This window comes from Mchenga conophoros, linkage group LG13, assembly GCF_057382185.1.
Source record: "Mchenga conophoros isolate Kocher_MC1m ecotype Shallow Benthic linkage group LG13, M_conophoros_male_GT1.1, whole genome shotgun sequence".
NCBI classification, from domain to species: Eukaryota; Metazoa; Chordata; class Actinopteri; order Cichliformes; family Cichlidae; genus Mchenga; species Mchenga conophoros.
Window position 1 is genome coordinate 20,992,138 of NC_140538.1, and position 19,950 is coordinate 21,012,087.

At 40.8% G+C, this 19,950-nt stretch overlaps 1 protein-coding gene across 14 annotated transcripts in view; it reads left to right on the forward strand.

The window, feature by feature from the left end:
* LOC146561237 (neurexin-1a) overlaps positions 1-19,950 on the forward strand; it is a 259,720-nt gene that overhangs the window by 99,372 nt on the left and 140,398 nt on the right. For 12 of the 14 annotated variants that reach the window (XM_085297146.1, XM_085297144.1, XM_085297148.1 and 9 more), the window contains 3 exons: positions 6,368-6,751; positions 13,975-14,178; positions 16,590-16,616. In XM_085297146.1, coding sequence (XP_085153272.1) covers positions 6,368-6,751; positions 13,975-14,178; positions 16,590-16,616 — 615 coding nt within the window. The remainder of the gene's footprint in view (positions 1-6,367; positions 6,752-13,974; positions 14,179-16,589; positions 16,617-19,950) is intronic. The other 2 variants (XM_085297152.1, XM_085297159.1) reach the window with 1 other exon arrangement.

Genomic DNA, 19,950 nt, shown 5'->3' on the forward strand with positions numbered 1-19,950 from the left:
AGTTGCGGTGCGCCGCACTATAAACAACATTGTCTTGCTAAATTAAATTTTTTTTCATTATGTGTGTAGTAACCTCTGATCACCCTCCCCCATGCAGTGCACACATGTACACACGAACACGGGCACACAGAACCCCGAGCTCTCTCATCGAGCTCTCCACTCACTGTTCTCTCTGTCTACCCTGCCTAAGTTTCCATGGAAACAGGAGGGGGTCTCTCCCAGGACTGAGACAGTTACTGCACAGTGCTGTGCTGAGCTGTGCACTAATGACATTTCAGAATAACTTTTCCTTCTTTTCTCAAGTCCTGCGGATCAACACTTACGTACTGGCCTGTAGAGAGGATGTACAAAGGTCTCGCCAATATGACGACTTCCCTTGTGATACGAGTAACAACATGGCGAGGATGCTTTAGATACGTGCACACAGTGGCTTCAAATTGTGAAGCTTTTTTCCAATTTATTTATTTATTTCTTACATCCAGGTTTCTATGATCTGTACAAAGCACTGCTGCTTATGGTGTGTAATGGTGTGGATACCACTCCTGAAATGTATATATTATAATCTCTATATATGTATTAACAATTGTGAATCTCAATTAAAGCTATAATCAAATAAAACAATCATCGTCCTGAACTACAACAGAAAGCCTGCAAGAATAAGTAGGTAGGTAGAGAGGTTGTTCCATAGATCAGGAGCTGCCACCTAAAAAGCTCTGTCACCTCTATTTTTGAGCGAGTGACATCCAAGAGCGGTGAGTTTGTAGACCTCAGTGCTCTGGTAGGAGTGTAGGCCCGTAAAAGTTCCGTTAGGCATGGTGGCGCCAAACCTTTGAGCCTCTTAAAAGAAAGTAATAACATTTTAAACTGGATCCTGAAATGGACTGGAAGCCAGTGTAGGCAGGCCACTACAGGTGTGATGTGATCACACTGCTTCTTTTTACTGGCATTTAGCCACGAGGTTGCGTATTTCAGAACAACTCTCTTGGTTACTGCTCTCTTCAGAGCACTCTGGGCTACTATAGAAACAGAGCAGCGCTACATGTTGGGCTCCATGGATGACACTCTCTCTTTGTAATGGGCTCATTCTGAGCCCAGAGTTGTCAGACGATTGCTCGCATAAAATGTTGCAGCATAATCTGTCACTGAGGCTGCTAGTGGTGGCCCGTGGTATTATTTTATGCAGCTCATGAGAGCACAGAGGATTCTGTACATTTCATTCATCCACAGTTCATGCCATACTGTGATATAGCAGTATGGTTCCAGCCATTATACCAGACTGAACATTTCTAACTGTGACAAATAACCGTTGTCAGCTGGTAACAACACAAAGCACAGAACATAACTGAATGACACAAAATTAACAAATGAGTGAAAATGCCATAATAAAGCCCAGTTCTGTGAGCAGACACATTGCAAACACTAACTAGGTGTCTGATGTTTTCAGTGTACCATCAAACATATGCTTGCTCCCTAAATTAGAGTGAGGTATCAAAACCACATGAACCTATGTCCTATGTCACTGGCTGCTCTCTGCCCAGCCTGGAGGTCACTGCAAACTCTCGGTACCTCAGCAGAGCTGGCAATATCATCAAGGACCACTCTCACCCCAGCAACCAACTGTTTGAACTATTACCGTCAGGCCGACGGTACAGGTCACATAAAACCAGGACAAACAGATTCAGGGATAGCTTCTTTCCCAGAGCTATCACCGTAGTAAATAAGCACAAAAACAATTGAACCTATTCCATACCGTCACTGTCATTATATTATGCTGCTATTCATACTGTCATTATATTAATGCTGCTATCCTGTATATATTGTACATACTATTGTTTGAGTACTTACGATTGTTTTTTTTGTACTTTTTATATTTTACATTTATATTTATTATTGAAACTTGCACCAAGGGAGTGGCACTCCAATTTCGTTGTACTCTGTACAATGACAATAAAGGCTATTCTATTCTATTCTATTCTATTCTATTCTATTCTATTCTATTCTATTCTATTCTATTCTAACTGAACTGAACCACAGTTTATTGTCAGAGCTAATTTAACACTGATGAAAATGATTATTAATCCTACAATCTAGTTCTCTTAATTGAACCCTTTAAATCGTACACACGAGTCCTTCAAGGTAATTTTCAAAAACAACATAGAAGAATTCACCAGTCCCCCGAGAGCGTGACTCATCAAACATATGGTATTCTTGGCTTTTCATCTGTGTGTCAGATGTTTTATTAATACACACCACCAAGCACATCACTCATAACAAAAGTGCAACACAACAGCCAGACATAATTATCCGCAGCCCAGTCCTCCGTGTGCAACGCTTCCTGCAGCTGTAACAATGGTGGATAATGATCCCTGCCCTATTTAGTTTAGGCAGCTCTTTCTACAGGAAGCAAGCCTGCAAATGGACTCTGGCTCTCAGACAGCATCTTCTAACCCTCAATGCATTAGAGACGCTAAGAGACACTCTGCTTTTAAGTGAGGGCTTCTGGGCCGCAAGTGCTGTGGGTCACTCATCAGAGACATTACACGGACATTGCTGTGTTGTAGCCACACTTCCTGCTAGGGCACACGCGGCGCTACTTCACACACAAACATGCACACGTACACCAAACAAACAGAAGCAGGCATGCACACTCTTATAGATAACATATTCCCTATCCTCACAACCCACTCACGAGCTTCTTTTTCTACAGAGAATCCAATCACAGGGAGAGATTTGGCCGTATCGCCCTAACTGGATTGTAGTAATCCCCTGTCTGACATGTTTTGGGGATGTGTGAGTGGGGTTAGGGGACATCATGCCAAGTTGAGCCTGGCTGCTGATGCAAAAAGTGTGAGAGAGATCTGAGCTGTCATTTGGACCCCTGCCTTCAGGTTTGATGATGGAGTACCACTTACAGGTCAGCCCACAGAGAGGGATAGAGAGAGTAATGTGGTCAGCGCTTTTAAGTTGGCTAGACTGCTGATTTTTGTCATCATCATTCAGTCACATTTTAGCCCTCTGTATCAGTTTGATCATCTCGTTTGTAATTTCTGTACTCATTTTTCAGGACACTGTTTACCGCTGTGTTCCCACTGCTTTCTTATCTGTCATCATATACACCCCCCATCCTCTTTCCAGGCTTCTTTATCTCCATGTTCTCATCTTGTTCTGTATCTCCTCCTCTTTAATGTTAGCATTCACAAGACACACCCCCTGATATCAAAATAATAGTGTTCAAAACATAAGTAGTCCTGCAGTGTGTATATGCCCTGCTGTTAGGGTAGTCGTCCAACATTACACAGATCCACTCTGCTTTCACATATTCTTTACAGGAGATTGAGAAGTAAATACATCACTGTCACATGATGCCCAGGAGATGTAGATATCTTTCTTCTTCTTCTGCATCAATTTAGACAGATATTCTTTCTTCGTTCTTTATGACTGTAATAAGACTTAAGTGTAGATATCATGAGGTTTAAAGCATCCAATAACTCGATGATGACTTTAACAGTATCACTTTATATTTTACTTTCAAAGAGCAAGGCTTTCTTGTAATTTTTAAAAATGGTCAGACTTTTTGAAACTCTTTCCAAATTTTTCATTGGACATTACCTGCTTTTTCACTCATTCTCAGTCCAGTTCAAGTACCAGCCTCTTTTCAGTGGAATTTCTATTTGTTACGCCACTTTTACACTGACCTATGATCTTATTAAAGCGTAAACAAAGACACCAAACTCAAAGGATGGACCGGTGTTGTGTGTGCCAAATTTTAAATTGTATCTTTAGGCATTTTGTTACTGGCAGCGTCTTACAAAAATGTATCATTTGTTCCTATTTCTTTAGTGAATTTGTAGTTGAAAAATGCCAAAGATAACACAGTGTGACAGGTATAAAATAGTATTTTGGCACCAACACCAAAAAGCTATTTGCCAAAAACCTGGCATATTTTGGCATGTGCAGGGTGTCCTTAAAAAAGTTGAGGAAATTGAACAAGTGGAGAACAAAAGAGGAAAGCTTACAAAAAACACTATCTACAGCAGATAAATATTTATCTGAAAGCAATGTGAAACCATAAGAAATAGGAACAATACAGATCTGACATAGAACCTGAGAAATGCACATGGACCATCATTTGATTCATCTACTGTTCACTGGAAAAATGAGAAAAGGGTGGCTCTCAAGAAGGGAAGAGAAACAGGAAGAAAAGGCTGCCAAATTACACAAGAATTGAACTGAAAATCAGCGGGCAACAGGTTTACACCAAAGTTGATGTCAGTACATATGAGATCAGAAGAGATGCCCAACAGTGAGTGTCTGCACCCATCTGTAAAAGACGGTGGAGGCTCTGTCATGGTTTGGAGCTTTTCAGTCAGTGGTGTTGGGGATCAAAATTGATTAAATGAGGAAGATAGAAAAGTACCATCAGACTTTAATCCACCGCACAGTATCTGATTGGCAACAACATCATTTTCAACATGATCAACGATCTTAAACACATTGCCAAAGCAGTAAAAGCATACCTGGATAGAAAAGCAAAGAATGGAACATAATGAGTCATGGATTTACCTCAAAGAAGAGCTTTGTATGTCCTTTAGGAAACATGGAGATGGCAAAATATAAAGGAATGAAGGGTGGCTCAAGAATTTTGCACACTACTTCACTCAGTTCCTTCAAATGCCTGTCACAGTGTGGGATCTGACAAAAAAAAAAAAGTGTTTGCGTGTGTGGATACTTCTCTCGCCATTCACGCTGACCACACTGATGTTCATTCTTCAGCCGGGCACCTGCTCTACTCAGAGAAAAGTTTCCTCGCTAATGAGTTTGATGTAGTGAGCTCGTTAGCTATAACCTGAAGGGAGCTGTTCTGGCTGCATGACGGGTGGCCTATGCCAAGTGTGCAAAGCTTGGAAGTCTCAACAGCTGTGGCTGGAGAGAGCAGGGGCAGTGGGTGGCGGCAGGAAAGTGCAGGAACAGATGCCTGGGGCCAAGACCCTGAGAAAAGAGCTGGAACATGTTAGTGGGACCCGGTTAATCATTGTGCACTAGGTCCTTAGCTGTCTCTCTCAAACAATTTTGCAAAAGGGCTGGCTCACCTTGGCTATGAAGATCATACATGAACAAGTGTGTTATTAGCATAGGGGGTGATTTTTAACATTTTTTTGTTATGTGAAAAGATGCTTCTGAGAAAAAAGGCTTTGATAGAAAAAATAGAAATGCAGATATTTATTATATGTATAATTAATTGTGATATGTACATTCATGCATGCTAATGGTAGCTGTAATGAAATGTGAAATGCCCCATTTAATATCTAATGTGTCTCTAAAAAGTGCCAGGCAGCCCTGCTGAAATTCAAGTATGGCTTAGGGCTTGTTTCCCCAACATAAACACTTTGACTAGAAAAGTAACTTAAAAGCTACACTTCTCTCCCACATACAGTACAAGCATTACAGCTTTGCCATTTAGCCCATGGCAATCAACTATTAGTTCCTTCATATCTGCCATGGCATGCATCTGCCACTCAAAATTCAAATTTTGACTCTATGGCAATTTTATTTTTAAGCATCCATCCAGGCAGTGGCCTGTGTGGATCCTCAGTGCCACGGTATATAGATTACTGGACGAGGATGCAGGCAGTGGAGGCAGCCACCATTAATTAAAGTCCACAATGGTTCCTGCACTGAGAGTAACAGATCCATATACAAATTAATCACCCGGTCTGAGTCCCACAGTAAGGCCTTCCTTTTCCACAGCTTTACAGTCCAGTCATGTCCGCTGTTGTTTACCGTGCTCCAGATCGAGAATTAAACCTGAATGAGAGTGATAAATCATGTTGGGAAACACACATGCTCTCATTGCAGGTTTATGTGTTTGAGAGGCAAACAGAAGGAGAGACAGGGTGGCGGGGGGGTCGGAGCCTCCAGTCCGTTAATCAAGATCAAAAAGATGGTTACGATGTTTTTTTGGGAAGGGTGGCTAAAATGATAGAGGGGGCAACTATTTTTCTTTTCCTCACTAGTTTCTTTATGACCACTGCTTTATAGATAAAGGAGATTTATTATGGCAAACCCAAGGAAAATGGAGAGGATACTCTTAGGAATCCCAGATTAAACTACTAATAGACTAGCTGCCCTGTGATTAATGCATCTTATCATCTCTCATCAGTCATTCTAAATGAAGAAAATCCTGACCCTGTCCAGATGGATAACACTAATTAGGTTAATTTCTTCATCAAAACATTTTCAAATGGGTCTTCTTTGCATCTTTGTGGTCCTGTAGGACACACAGTGCCTTTTGGAGGCTAATTGTTTACTTACCTCAAAGTAGCTGTAGCAAAACAATAACTTATTCTTCCTGTATCTTCATTTTTAGGTACCATCTCCATCAACACCCTCCGCACTGCCTACACAGCCCCTGGAGAAAGTGAGATCCTGGACTTGGATGACAACCTGTACCTCGGGGGTTTACCGGAGAATAGAAGGGGGTTGGTGTTCCCCACCGAGGTGTGGACTGCACTGCTCAACTATGGCTACGTAGGCTGCATTCGAGATTTATTTATTGACGGACAGAGTAAAGATGTCAGACGGCTGGCTGAGATCCAGAAAGCTGCCGGGGTCAAGCCCTCCTGCTCTAAAGAGCCTCCCAAGCAGTGCTTGAGCAACCCCTGCCAAAACAATGGGATCTGTAGAGAAGGCTGGAATCGCTACGTGTGTGACTGTTCTGGGACTGGATACCTGGGTCGCTCCTGCGAAAGAGGTAAAACTTTGTCTCATTTTTTCTACCCAGCTGTTAGACTGCTTATAATTTCTTTCTCTTAGGCGTAATCTTTGCCAGTGTAAAATGTTGATGATGCTGCACAGCGACCTCACCATGCATTATCTTCTGATGTAGGGATGGGATCATAAAAGTGTGAATATAATTTACATCAAAGAAAAGGAAAAGATTGGTTTAATTATATCTGCCATGGATGTAGTATTCTTTGTCTTTCAAGTTCACGTTGAACAGTGTCAACACACAAAAGCCTGCAGGTGGTCTTTTTGTTATCCAGGCTTATGGTTGAACATCGCCAGCTCTCTAACAGCAGGTTGGTGGTAATTTAAGGCAGGAGAGAAATTGCGGGAGGAGACCGACAGCAACAGAGAAGCAGGCAAAATGAGTCAGGATACGGAGGGTTGATGTTCGAGTATGTTGAGTGGCAGGTGACTGATGCACCACCGAGACACTGCTGGTCACGTCCACCATGCACACTTGCCTGTAAATTGGCTGTCTTCTGCAAACCATTTGCCTCATCAAACCACTCGCTCATGACCAGACCTGGTGCAGAATACTTATCCTTCTGTCCTCCAGAGAAGAGAAATAGGAGAAGTGAGTGTCACACCATGAAACTTTAGGCCTCTATGTCTGAATTACCCCTGATTCTGCAGGAATTTGTCTTTTTTTTATTTATAGCTGATCACTGAGAAATTAAAAGAACACTTTTTGTTCTGAACTTTCTGACTAGTGTTTAAAGTTGATAGGGTCGCAAATTATACTAAAAAAATGAATAGTCACATATTTGTCTGATAAAAAGCTATAATTGCTTGAACTTAGCCCTGAGAAAATCTTCCAGAACTGCCCTTAGTACTCTAAAGCAGATTCTTTTCTTCCTGTTTTAGTATTTTGCTGTATTTCTGCAGCTAGCTGAAAGCAACGGAGTACAAGAATTTTTTCTGTGCTATAAAATGTATGAAAAGAATTTCAGGTGTATCTTTAAGGAATTGTGAGATTAAACATTTCTGCATGATCAGCTTTAATTTGCTGATCTTTTTGATCAATGTACTTTCCTTTTATCCACACAGTGAGACTAAGCAAATACATTTTTCCAATTTATAGTTCTTTTATTAAGGAGAACTGCAATATTAAGAAATCATAGGATATTTCCATATTGGTTGAATGAATTCATAGCTATATACATATAATCATCACAGATTCTAACCTGAAGCAGTAGACTATATATTGGCGTGTTAAGGGATTTATATTGCAGCAGCATGCATAGTCATGAAATCTCAATGGTGCAATAGTAGCAAATGCATGAAAGCATTTAACATATGCATAATCAAGGCAAATGTCAAAAAAGTGCCCAAGCATGTGACACTGTTATCACAGCGTGATGCATCTTCGCCGAAACAGGAACAGGTTCTCTCATCTGAAAAAAAAGAAAAAAATCCGCTGCGGTTGGAACGCACCACGTCCCACACAGTTACATGTGTCAGCTCCACACGTGCTTTTGCTATTCCTCTGTGCTGAAGTCACTTGCTTCATGAAACAGTATTACCAAAAGTAAAGGGATGTTGTATAGTTGGAACTCTGTTTAGTGTGTGTTTTAAACGGATCTATTGTGAAATGTAAAGTTATCTGAAGAGTCACAGCTTGTCTTTTTTAACCATAACTTGTATGTGGACAGTGCTTATCTGTTGTTTTCTCTCTAACCTCTACTTGTTAGTCTTCTTAGGGCAGATGCACCAAATGTTACGGTGATGCAACGCTTCTAGAACCAGTATAAACGTTTCTATGGTATTTTAAGAAGTGCAGCATCGATAGAAATGACACAAAGTGTGCCAGTTTTTGTAAAAAATAAAAAGTATCAGGAGCAACATGTTTCATCCAAGCCCCACCATTCAAAGGCTACATGGCAAAGGTTCCTGACCTGGTTCCTGTAGTTTTCTTGCTTTGGCTTTGTGATAAATGCTTCCTGTCCATAACGACTTAATTATGAACACTGTTTACACATTAAAACTGACTGAGAAATGAATAAGGCATCAGAAATTAGTCAAGTAGTCATAAGAAAATTTGGAGTAGTCATTTAAAAACCTTAATTTTGAAAGAAAAGGCAACTATATGTGTTTCTTTTAGTTTTTGTTTTTTATTCTTTTAATATTGACCCAGTCTTCTAGCAATCGTCTGACTCGGGAAGGCAATTTCTGGTGTGAGTCTTGCCACTGGAGTGGGGAGGGAGTAAGTTATTATGTCCACAAACCAACCACCCCCCACCCCCTGCCTTACCACCTACATACACACACACACACACACACACACACACACACACACACACACACACACACACACACACACACAAAACCTTGAGTATAAATGGATGACGCTGATTTATAACTCCAACTGCACTTTAGAGATGCTAATGATACTGATGGAAATCTGGCAAATGGCACAAAAACAAAATGATACAAAAGCACATGACACTGTTGTGAAATGAGGCTTGTTTAGTCACGAACGTCTTGAAGGTATGTGGCACGTGTTGCGAATGCAGTGTTTTAGTTAGTTCTGAGGCAGGAAATTAATATTTGATTTAAAAAAGGGAGCAAAAAAAGCAGAAATAAAATTTAGTGTAAAAGAAAATAATTTGATCTCCATATCTGATGAACGTGTCAGTGAGGCTTGTCTCCGCGCTACTTTGATTTTCCACATGTGCACGTCGGTTTTAGCTAATGAGTTGACAGGAATTAGGACACAGTACATGAGGGAGGTGGAGTGGGCAAGGGATACAGATCGTTTCTCTTCAGGAAGATAATTACTTATTCAGAGAGCGTTCTTGGGTCCAAAGATATAATCCAGCCTGACTTTGCTCTGAAAACAAAAACAAAAAGCTGAAACAGTTCCACATTAAGAGACTGCGTGTTGCAAAGATTTCCTCCACCGTGACCTTCTGTACTCTCTTTGAACACCAGAGCCGTGTTCTGGCGTCTCGGCTTCTCCGTCCAACTCTCATTTTCTGGCTGTCTCTGCACTTGTGTATGAGACAGGCATTAGCGAGAGTGTGAGTGGGAGCAGTGGTACAGAGGATGGGCTCTGGCGTGCTGCCAGCTGTTTTGAATGCTCCAGATTGCCTCTGCACTGGTAGGATGAAGCAGGCACCAGCAGGCCGAGGAGCTGTCAAAAGAATTACCCCAGCTCTCACTTATCCATGCATGGTGTACCACCCGGTGGCAAAATACAGCTACTGCATATGGCAGAGGAGGAGGACGACGACAAGTAAAAGGAGCAGGAGGTGGATCTTCGGAACACAGCCACGGAGCTATTCGCCCTATTTTGAGACATTTTAATTAAGCAGACAAAGCAATTTTCCCCCCTTGCATCCCAAATGTCTTCCCCTTCATTGTTCCTCCAGTTGCTAATTAGCCCAAATATTAGTCTTGCAGTGTGAGGCTAAAACAGCCTCCCAGATGGTGTGGTAGGTGTGTTGTAGTACATGCACATATTCCCTAATGAGATTTGACATGCTGGATTCCAGCACTGACAGCACCTGCATCATTTCACAGTGGCTGCAGCTGAACGTGTGCTTCAACATACCCGCAATGGATAAGCTCGGTGCTGAAGATCAGTGTACAGATCGATACATGAGTCTGCTCATTGTACACCAGACATATCTAACAACTTGCTGATTTGCAATGTAGAGGCTTTGCACTGTGCTTTTACCAATAGTGATGCTATTAGTTCAAAATATATATTTAAAAAAAACTGTATAAAATATAGCAGCCTTACAGCTTCAGGGTACTCTTAAGGGATATATCATTAAGTAGAGCCTTGAGTCTACTGCAGTATATTATTGCCAGCATGTACTAAAGGTGTCTAATACCTTGCTCCAGAGCATAGTGCACAACAATACAATGCATTAACTACTTATGTAAATTAGTGTAAATAAAGAAAAACTCTGTTCTTTGAGAACATTTATTGCTTTTCAGAGCATAAAGCCATTTGCCATCGGTCCAAAGCAAAAGCCAAGAGGTGCAGAATGCTATTGCATAATTGAGAAAAGCCCTTAAAGGAGAATATGGCTGAGCGTTAGCATTAAAGCATGTTTTAGCCGTGCCCTTTGACAGCACACTGTGTTAGTCACCATTCAGCACACTTGAATCTAGTCATAATTAGAGAGAACCGGTTGTCCCGCGCCCTTAAGCGATGGACATACATGTGTAGAAAAGTGAAAAACATGGAAGACGCGTGACTGTACGAGCGCTGGGGGTCCATTTTTTCAAGGAAAATGTTGAGGAATAGCTCTGGCTGAAAGATTTTGATAGCGCAGGATAGACCTTGAGAGATGAGCTAATTGTCCTAACATTCTCGACCGGCTGAAAGATTTTGATAGCGATTGAATGCAAAGCTGTACTACTTGTAGCTTCCATTTCATAATGCAAGAGCTGAAGTTGCATATTATCCCAATCTCAGCTGATCTATTTTCCATCTTCGCTCTCATTTCATAGCTCAGATAATGTTGCCGTATGGTCACAGGGCAGCAGATGTGAAGCTGGCCCATGATGCTGCTTCCTCTCTGTGCATACACAGAACATTGTTTCCCTGTCTGAAGAAATCCACTCAGCTTGTAACTTGTTTCCACACTTTTAATAGCCAGTGTGTCTCTTTCGTGGATTGTCTATACTTGGGTTCAAAGACGGCTGCGGTGAAGAAGACATGAGCTGCCTTGAATTATTTATCATATCTCTGAGCCATTTCCTCCTGTTTATTATGGATGTTGAACACAAATTTTCCAAAAGCCTTTTGGCAGTTGTTTTCTGGCAATTTTTGAATTGGGTTGAGTCTGGTGCCCCGATACTGTGGGACATCACAATCCTGTGGCATGCAGCTGACAGCTCAGCCTTCCTGCAGAGTCTGCTCTCCTCGGGGGGAGAAAGCAGGAAGAACTGTGTGCCTGTCTGCCATTACCCCACCCCTTGTTAGTAGTACAGGCTTGTTTGTTACTTCTCTGAAAGTGCCCCAACGCCCCCTCAAATCGCTACTTGTTTTCTTGTGAAAATCAGAAAAGAATGTTGCATTGAGCTTTACAAGACAGAAAATGAATGCTTGGTTTAGTTTGGTATGCTCCATCTCCCCTCTGACAGCCTCCTGTTGGGTTGGCACAGACAGAAGCTCCGGCTTCAGTCCTCTCAATTTATTTTGATATTAAACATGGGAGTGCCATTAAAAATGACTCGGCTTGCAGGATTGGATTTTTGACAGGTCCTCACTTTGCATTAGGTAATGATTCCCTCACATGTCATCCTCCATTTTTTCCATATCTGTATTCTGGAGCTTTCTTATTTATGACATTTTAGATAGTCCCTTATATGAATTTCAGCAAAGGTGACATCTTGGATGAAATGCAATATTTACTCCAGCTGTGATTAATTTTATCCTCCTATCCAGTGTGGGGAAAAAAGCTGAAGATTATGCAGATGAGGGAAATGTGAAATGTCTTTCCTTTATAAGGGAGCTTGCATAGATTACATTTAGCAAATGATTCATTTTTCTTCACCCTTAAGGAGACACAATGCTTTACAATTTAAAGGAATATATTAACAAGTTCTCAGCATCATCGCTGCATGTGTTTATTCTTTAATGTGTTGTTTCGTGCAAGCATAATGGATCTTGTTTCAGAGCGAGGTGCTAATTCTTTAGTAAGAATTCTATACAGGTCAGCACTCTGAGCTGCCACTCATTGTGCAGCAGTAATACATTTTTGCCATGAACCTAAACAACAGACAGTTGCTGTTAATGGACACTACAAAGCATAATTAAACACTGAGGGGGACTTTTTTTTTTAAAGTTCAGATACTTTTCCTGCAAGTATCGGGACCAGGTGCAAGGTGGTATAACAGAGACACATTTTTCAAGTATTCGAGAAGCTTGAACAGTTGCTCCGCTTTTTCCCTGGCATTGGCTAACAGTTTCCAAATGTAGCTCTTTGCTTTAGCTGCCTGGCAGGGAGCAGACAGTTTAGCAGTGGGAGCTCGTTTGTCACACGCCCCTGTCATCTGCATCATACCCCAGGAGGGTGTGGAGAAATTGGATTTGGGTGAGGAATGTGACGGAGTTATCCCAGGGGATGGATGTGACATTGGCTCTGTGTGACGAGGAAGTGGTGATGAGGTGGTTTGTGTATACTGGTACCCTATCACCCACAACAGTCTCCATCTCCCGTCCCTCAGTCTCACCTTATATCTGTCTGGCTCAACTCTGCAGCTGCAGTAATGGCTTTGTTATTGGGTTATGGTTTAGTTACACTACCGGAAATGTTGTTACAACCTCCTGCCAGCGTTAAACAATCTCCCCAGCATTTCTCCAGACGGCCCGCTTAATGCTTTGAGTAAATGCAGTCACCCTGAGCAGAAGCTCGATATTCAAGGTCCATATACTATTACAATTCTGTCATCGTTAGTGTTTTTTCCCCTCGGTCAATACCAATTTCTCCTTTCATGGTTTGCCACTATTACATTGCAAATACAAAATACTTGTGGATGCCACTTGTTATGTAGGAGAACTTGGACTTTGAGTTTCTTTTATTTGTTTGTCACGAAGGCTTCATTTCACCTTGGACCGTGTTTTTTAAGCTTAATAATTATCCAAACATGTACTTGCCACTGACTCCGTGATCGAGTCCACCAGCTGAATTGGCACGGGGAAGACAGGAGTCAGTCTTTTGGAGAGAGTTTGGCTTGCTGTCAGCTGTAGTACACAGCAAAATGCGACGCCAGACTTTGACAAGTCTTTACACACTGCTTTTGGGTGACATATCTGGGCACATGCCATTTAACAGTCACTTACTCAGCAAGTTTTTATATTGTATTTATATTTCTAAGAGACTAATTCTAGGATTCATCAGCAGTCAAAATGACTCAGTGTTTCTGCTGTCTGTGAGGCAAGGTAGCTCTAAAAAACCAAAAAAGCTCCCGTCTAAGAAATAGACCCAGACACGCTGACCGTACTTGTCTCTGTTCTGTTGAGTCATATGCTGTATTCATTCCTCTTTTACATGACTGGATATTATTACATTTAATGCACTTGTTTCATCAAAACTGAAAGTCGCGACATTAAATAATATCCGCAATAAGGGCATCATTTTAAGCTGAGCTGACAGGCCCGGTCATTGCATTACCATAAAACTGTTACGGTCTATTTTACCAATCACATATCTTTTTTTCTCTCTGTAGAAGCGACCATCCTCAGCTACGATGGCAGCAAGTTTATGAAGGTCCAGCTACCGGTGGTGATGCACACGGAAGCTGAGGACGTGTCTTTGCGGTTCCGCTCCCAGCGAGCCTATGGCATCCTAATAGCCACCACATCTCGGGACTCTGCTGACGCTCTGCGAATTGAGTTGGAGAGCGGCCGCGTCCGGCTGACTGTCAACTTAGGTAATGCCTTGGATACACACGCTGCGGCAGATAAGTCAAATTAAGCTAGAAACCGCTTTTAAGGGAACATAGCCATATACATACTCCTGCTCTCCCACACACACTCGGAGCAATTGGTCTTCTTTTTATATATATATTGAATAGAAAGAGATGGTGTAAAGACTTTCAATGGCAAGACTCTGCGGCTCTTTGCTCACTGCCAGTCGAGCACACGGCCAGCAATGCCCAGCAGGGAATGCTCACTGCGTGTACCGTCAACAATCTCAGATCATCTTAAAATGTGCAGCTTACAGTGCAGACACTGCTGTATTCTGTATTTCCAGTTATAATTCATACCAGGAAGCTAATAATTCTTCTGAGGATGGGGGCATTTATAATATTTAGTCATTGCCTAATGTGAAGCAGTCCTTATTTGGGGCCAATAAATACCCTACACACTTGTTCTTTAATCACTTTATTTAGAAACACTTTTATCATTGTGGGAGGAATGCATGGTCGTGCATGAATATGCGGCTGTCTTAAATGAGTACAAAGAAAGACACCCTCCACCCTCCACCCCTTCCTCTCGCGTGCCTACAGCAAAAACGGAAAATTGAGGACAAATGAAAGAAACACATTTCGTTTTTTTGTGCGCGCGAGTGTGTGCACATGTGCTTATTTGCTCAGAATAGAATCCAATGATGCCTGTGAAAAGTTTGATATCTCTCAAACAGAGCCTCGGCGCACAAATGATAGCCATCTATTTCTCCTTTCCACTGGCTAAACAGAAATGGGCTCCCTAAGCGGAGCCGTTTAGCGGTGCATGCAAAGTAGACAGCCTGTGTCTGCTGTCAACCACAAGGAAGCATGTGTCCCACCATGGAAGACAACAGCGCCACACACTGACAGCGCTGACAAGTCATATTACTGCGACTACAAAAAGATGCCCTCTGATGAAAACAACAGGCTACGGAGTTTTGTTTTCTTTTGGATTATCTTTGACACATTTCAGGTTTTTTTTTTTTAGTTTGTCTGTCAGGTTCAGTCCTCTATGCCTGCCTTCCTTGTCCCTCCTTCAAAAAGCAGAGCATTCCCTGTAAGGGTAGGCTCGTGTTGGTCTCTGGCTGTTTGCGACCACTTTTCTGCTGCGGTTGACAACACATGACAAGCAGGGCCAAATGGGAAGCAGGGGAGGGAGTTCGATCTGGGTCACCTTTCTTAGAGCTCGACACAAACTTAGCCTTAAGAAAGAAAAGAGGCGAAGCAGAATTCAGGAACAGTAGTGGGAGTAGAGTAAGATTAGCTGGGTATTTAGTACAGGAACGCCAAGTTAAGTTGTCACAGTAGAATCAAGATAATTATTTCTTGTTACCGTCAAAGAAAACAGCTGTGTAGTGTAGACTAAAGAAGAGCATTTAGATATTTTACTTAATAAAAATGATCCACATCCCAATTTAAAATACTAAAATCAATACGGTGAAGAAGACTTCATTTAATATCCGCATCGAAAAATGCACTTATGCAGAATGGATGTTTTAAGTATGCTACCACATGAAATATGAATGTATGAATCGCATATACAACACTAGAATAGAGTAATAGGGTAGAAATGAATCTGCTTTATATGATACAAGGAGGTTTTATATAACCTGACTAGATTTTTATTATCACTAAAATGTGCATGAAATAAAAAAAAACATGTTAAATGGCTCTTAGTGGAATAGATGTTATTTTATTGTGTTATTATCATTAGTGCAACATCATTCAGCATCATAATATTGGCTAAGGTGGAGCTAATTTTACTTGCTTACTAAAAAGTGGAATATTTTGAAGTAGGGAAACGGGATACAAAAGTAAAGTATCTCAAACTGAGCTTAGGAAGCACTCGAGTACATATAATTAATGACTGTTTTTTCCCTGCTGTTGGAAAAATAAGAATACCATTTAATTTTGAATTTTAGCTTATTGATATTAGTTAACGATGTAACATTGATAAGTCATGTAACAAAGTAGCAAAAAGGGACAGTGCTTTAAAGTTGTCTTGCACGGGAGACACATGGGGAGAGAGTTGGTATACCTTCCAATTGGCCCTGCATGACCCTGACCAAAATCTGAGGCTCTCATAAGAAAATAATATTAAAAAAGAGAAAGAATTTATCTTGGTGTATGTAAAACATATTTCATAGATAAACATAGCACTGCCATGTAATTAAACATCAATTCTAATGGTTAGGTGAAAAATGTGTTCCTCTGAGAGGCCACACTGCAGCACTTTCACAAGTTTGCTGCGCATTAGATCACGTTTGAGAGCATCAGATGAAGGACAGTGTCCGTGTGTGTGTCCCCAGAGGGGTGGACTGTATGCTTTAATGATGTCTGCAGCTGTAACGTTGAAAGATGAATTTATCTCTCATCTATTCTTCCCCATCTAGATTGTATCAGGATTAACTGTACCTCCAGTAAGTTACTGTTCACCTTTTCTCTTCTTCTTCTCTTAACTCTTAACTGTCCTTTCAGTCCCTAGAAGTGTTGTTTATAAACATGCTTGCTTTATATTTTGCAACTGTTAAAAAAAAAATGTAGCTATGATGTTAAAAAACATACTGAAATCTGACTCGCCCCTTGCATTGACATTGTGTGTCATCATACCAAATTCCAGCTGTTGGAAAATAAGAAATTCCTGGAGAGATGGAGGGAGGCTTGAATTAATTACAAACCCAAATATAATAGTCAGCTGTGATTCTACACACTGGGTTGTTTCTAATTAATGAACCTTTTCACTCACTGACATAAAACACGAGGCAGGTATTTTGCACGATTTCTCAGTCTTCTTCTTGCTTTCCTTTTTTTCTTTCTTCTTCTGCGTTTCACGGCGGTTGCAAATTGATGAGGCCATTCAAAGCACAGAGGAAATACAGAGTGTGATTTTATTATTCTCATTAACCTGCCTCACAGAGCAGAAAGAAGGGGATGGAGAGGGAGGGAGAGAGAGCAGATCTTGTTTGTGGGATTCGCTTTGGATGTGTGTGTGTGTTTGTGTATGTGTGCGCTTGAACAAAGAGGTTACATTGCAATATTTTGGGAGGTAAATATCCTTGACATTTATTATTCAGGAACAGTGATGAATTAATAATTACTTCTCTGGATCGTAATACACCTTTTTTTCCCTGTTTAATGATTCTGAAGTGGCAGACGCTCTTGGTATCGGCACATAACAACAGAAATACCCAAGTTTAAGCTCCATAACAGTGGGCTGGAGACTGCCACATACTGTATAGAAGGACAAACTGTTCTCTGAAACCAAGAGTGTTAGGTCTCTTTGTGTGTGTTTGTGTTTGTGTGTGTGTGCGTGTGTGTTACAGTAGCTGAAGGTCATTGACTGATGAAGAAGTGGAGACTTACACAACAAAACGCCTCTGCACAGAATCACATGATGTGACCTCTAGACATGTTTCTGTGAGCCAGCCCTTCTTAACACCTTTCTAAATGCTAAATAGCATTGTTTGTGCTTCTTCAATGCATCCCTTGTTTGTGTATGCAAATAAATAGCTCTAAGCTCTAATTCCCCCAATCCACTGCTTTAAAAGGTCATTCTTGGTTTAGTGCGAAGACATAATCATCAGCTGTTATGCTAATATTTGCGTTTTTGATTTATTTCTCTTTTTCCTCTCAGTCTGAAATATTCTTAACACTTTATTAATATTTATCAGTGTATTTATTTTAACATTGTAAATGCACAAATCTTTTGAGATCTATCCATCATGTAAAATTGAGCAGGGAAGGATAATCCTTTAAACTGTGGAACTGCTTAGTGCTAGAAAGTAAAGAGCCATATGGCAGGTAAAATGGTTAATGTAGTTGTTAGCTAAATAAATAATGTAAACTAAAGCATGTACAATGTTAATCTGAATTCATTTGGGGTTTTTTTATGTTCCCTATTCTTTTTAAAATAATAGTGCCATATGTGCAGATTAAAGCAATGCTTATATTGGCATATAAGCTGTAAATGTGCTTAAGCTTAGAAGAAAAGTAGTTTGATTTTGTTAATGTAACGTTATGCTAAAGGCAAAATGTTTGAGTAAAAGAAAAAGAACAAGACGGGGAACAGCAAGCCTTCCTTTAATAGAGCCAGACCTGATTGTGTCACAGGAAAATGTTTAATTGAAGTTCTTGGAAAGAACTTTGCTAAGCCAGTGCGTTTCCACTTATGAAGAGTTAGCATTTAATTCAAAATTTTTTTTTTCGCTTGTTATTTTTGTCCCCTTTTTTTCTATGTTAATTAATGTGTCTTGTCAGGCGCTGCGGCTCCGGTCAGCTTAGTGGATGAAGAATTTCAACACCGACTCAAAGAACACATCACTGTCAATTAGGGACCTAGGCTCCCTGGGGCTGCCCAGAGCTGTCTGAAGAAAACACTGCCACTTCGACTTAAACAATATTAACAGGCACTGAGTGACAACAAGCTGAAAATATGAACTAGAAATATCTTGTGACAGATTGGCTTTTTTGGTCTGTGAGTCCGCTCTTCTATTATTTATTAGCTTGGACTGCAGAAAAGTCACAGTTTAGACCAGGATATGGTGATGAGGGCACCTTAGCGTAATGTGATCATTCACTTCTGATCTTCTTTAGCAGCATTGCAAGGTACTTTTTCCTCTTGTTAGTCACAACGTTAGTCTTTGTTGTGGCTAATTTAATTTAAATGAGGAGATTGTTAAACACAGATGCGACACCTGTTTTCTTGTTAGAAATCATCATATGTTGGAGAGTGATGTAAGGGGAGCATGCATGCATGCATCCTGCATTCTCAGCCAAATGACTCGCACCAATTTCTGGCATCTACATTCAGAAAAGTAATCAAACTACTTCATTATAGCTCAGCTCTCATCTTACCATAAAGAATAGGAATTTCAACTAGAGTTTAATGATATTCACTTATATTTTATGCTCAGAAAGGTAAAAGGAGGGTATAAATCTGGCAACAAGTAAAGGCAGAGCTGTTCAGGAGGACTTTGGGAACAATAATAGTGTAAATGAATTAATCTGAAAATAAAAAGAGGGCTATATAAAATTACTGGAGTGCGTAGTGTAGTGTTTTCTAAGAAAAGCAACAAGCTTCACATTCTTATTAATTTATTCGTTGCAATATTCTTTAAATTAAGGAGCTAATTTTAATAAAGTTCTTGCAGGATTCTATAGCTTCTTAAATTAAGGGAAATAACTAACATCCTTTGAAATTAACAGTGTAATAGGGACTTTTCTGTCATGGGAGGAAGTACTTAATATGACATGATTAACCATGTCATTTATTGCTAAACAGTGCTAGTCTCAGTAACGTCGTGGCAATTTGAGCCTTTCAGTATTTAGCAGTTTAACATGAATTCGAAAACAAATCATTTATCATTTTAATAATGTTTCACCTCTGCTTGTACAAAAGCATTTTCACTGTAGCATTGTTGTTAATGCAGCAAAGTGGTTAGATAGCAGGTTCTGTAGCGAGGTATCCTGCTAAAGCTTTCCCTGTCGTGTTGATCTGGTTGTGATATCTCTGTTGATGGTAATCCGGTGTAGTGGCCTGCTGCTTGGTCAGTGACTTCCTCTTTCCCCCACCTATGTGAGTCACAGTGTCGGGGCATGCAGCACCAGTGTCCGAGCTGTCATCCAGCCTGCCAGAGCTGACTGACTGGATAATCACATCTTCTCATGCTGCCCTGTGCCACACTTCTTCACTGTTCCCTTGGGTCTAAAGTCAGTGAGGCAAGGAGAGATCACTGTAGATCCATCACTTTAGAT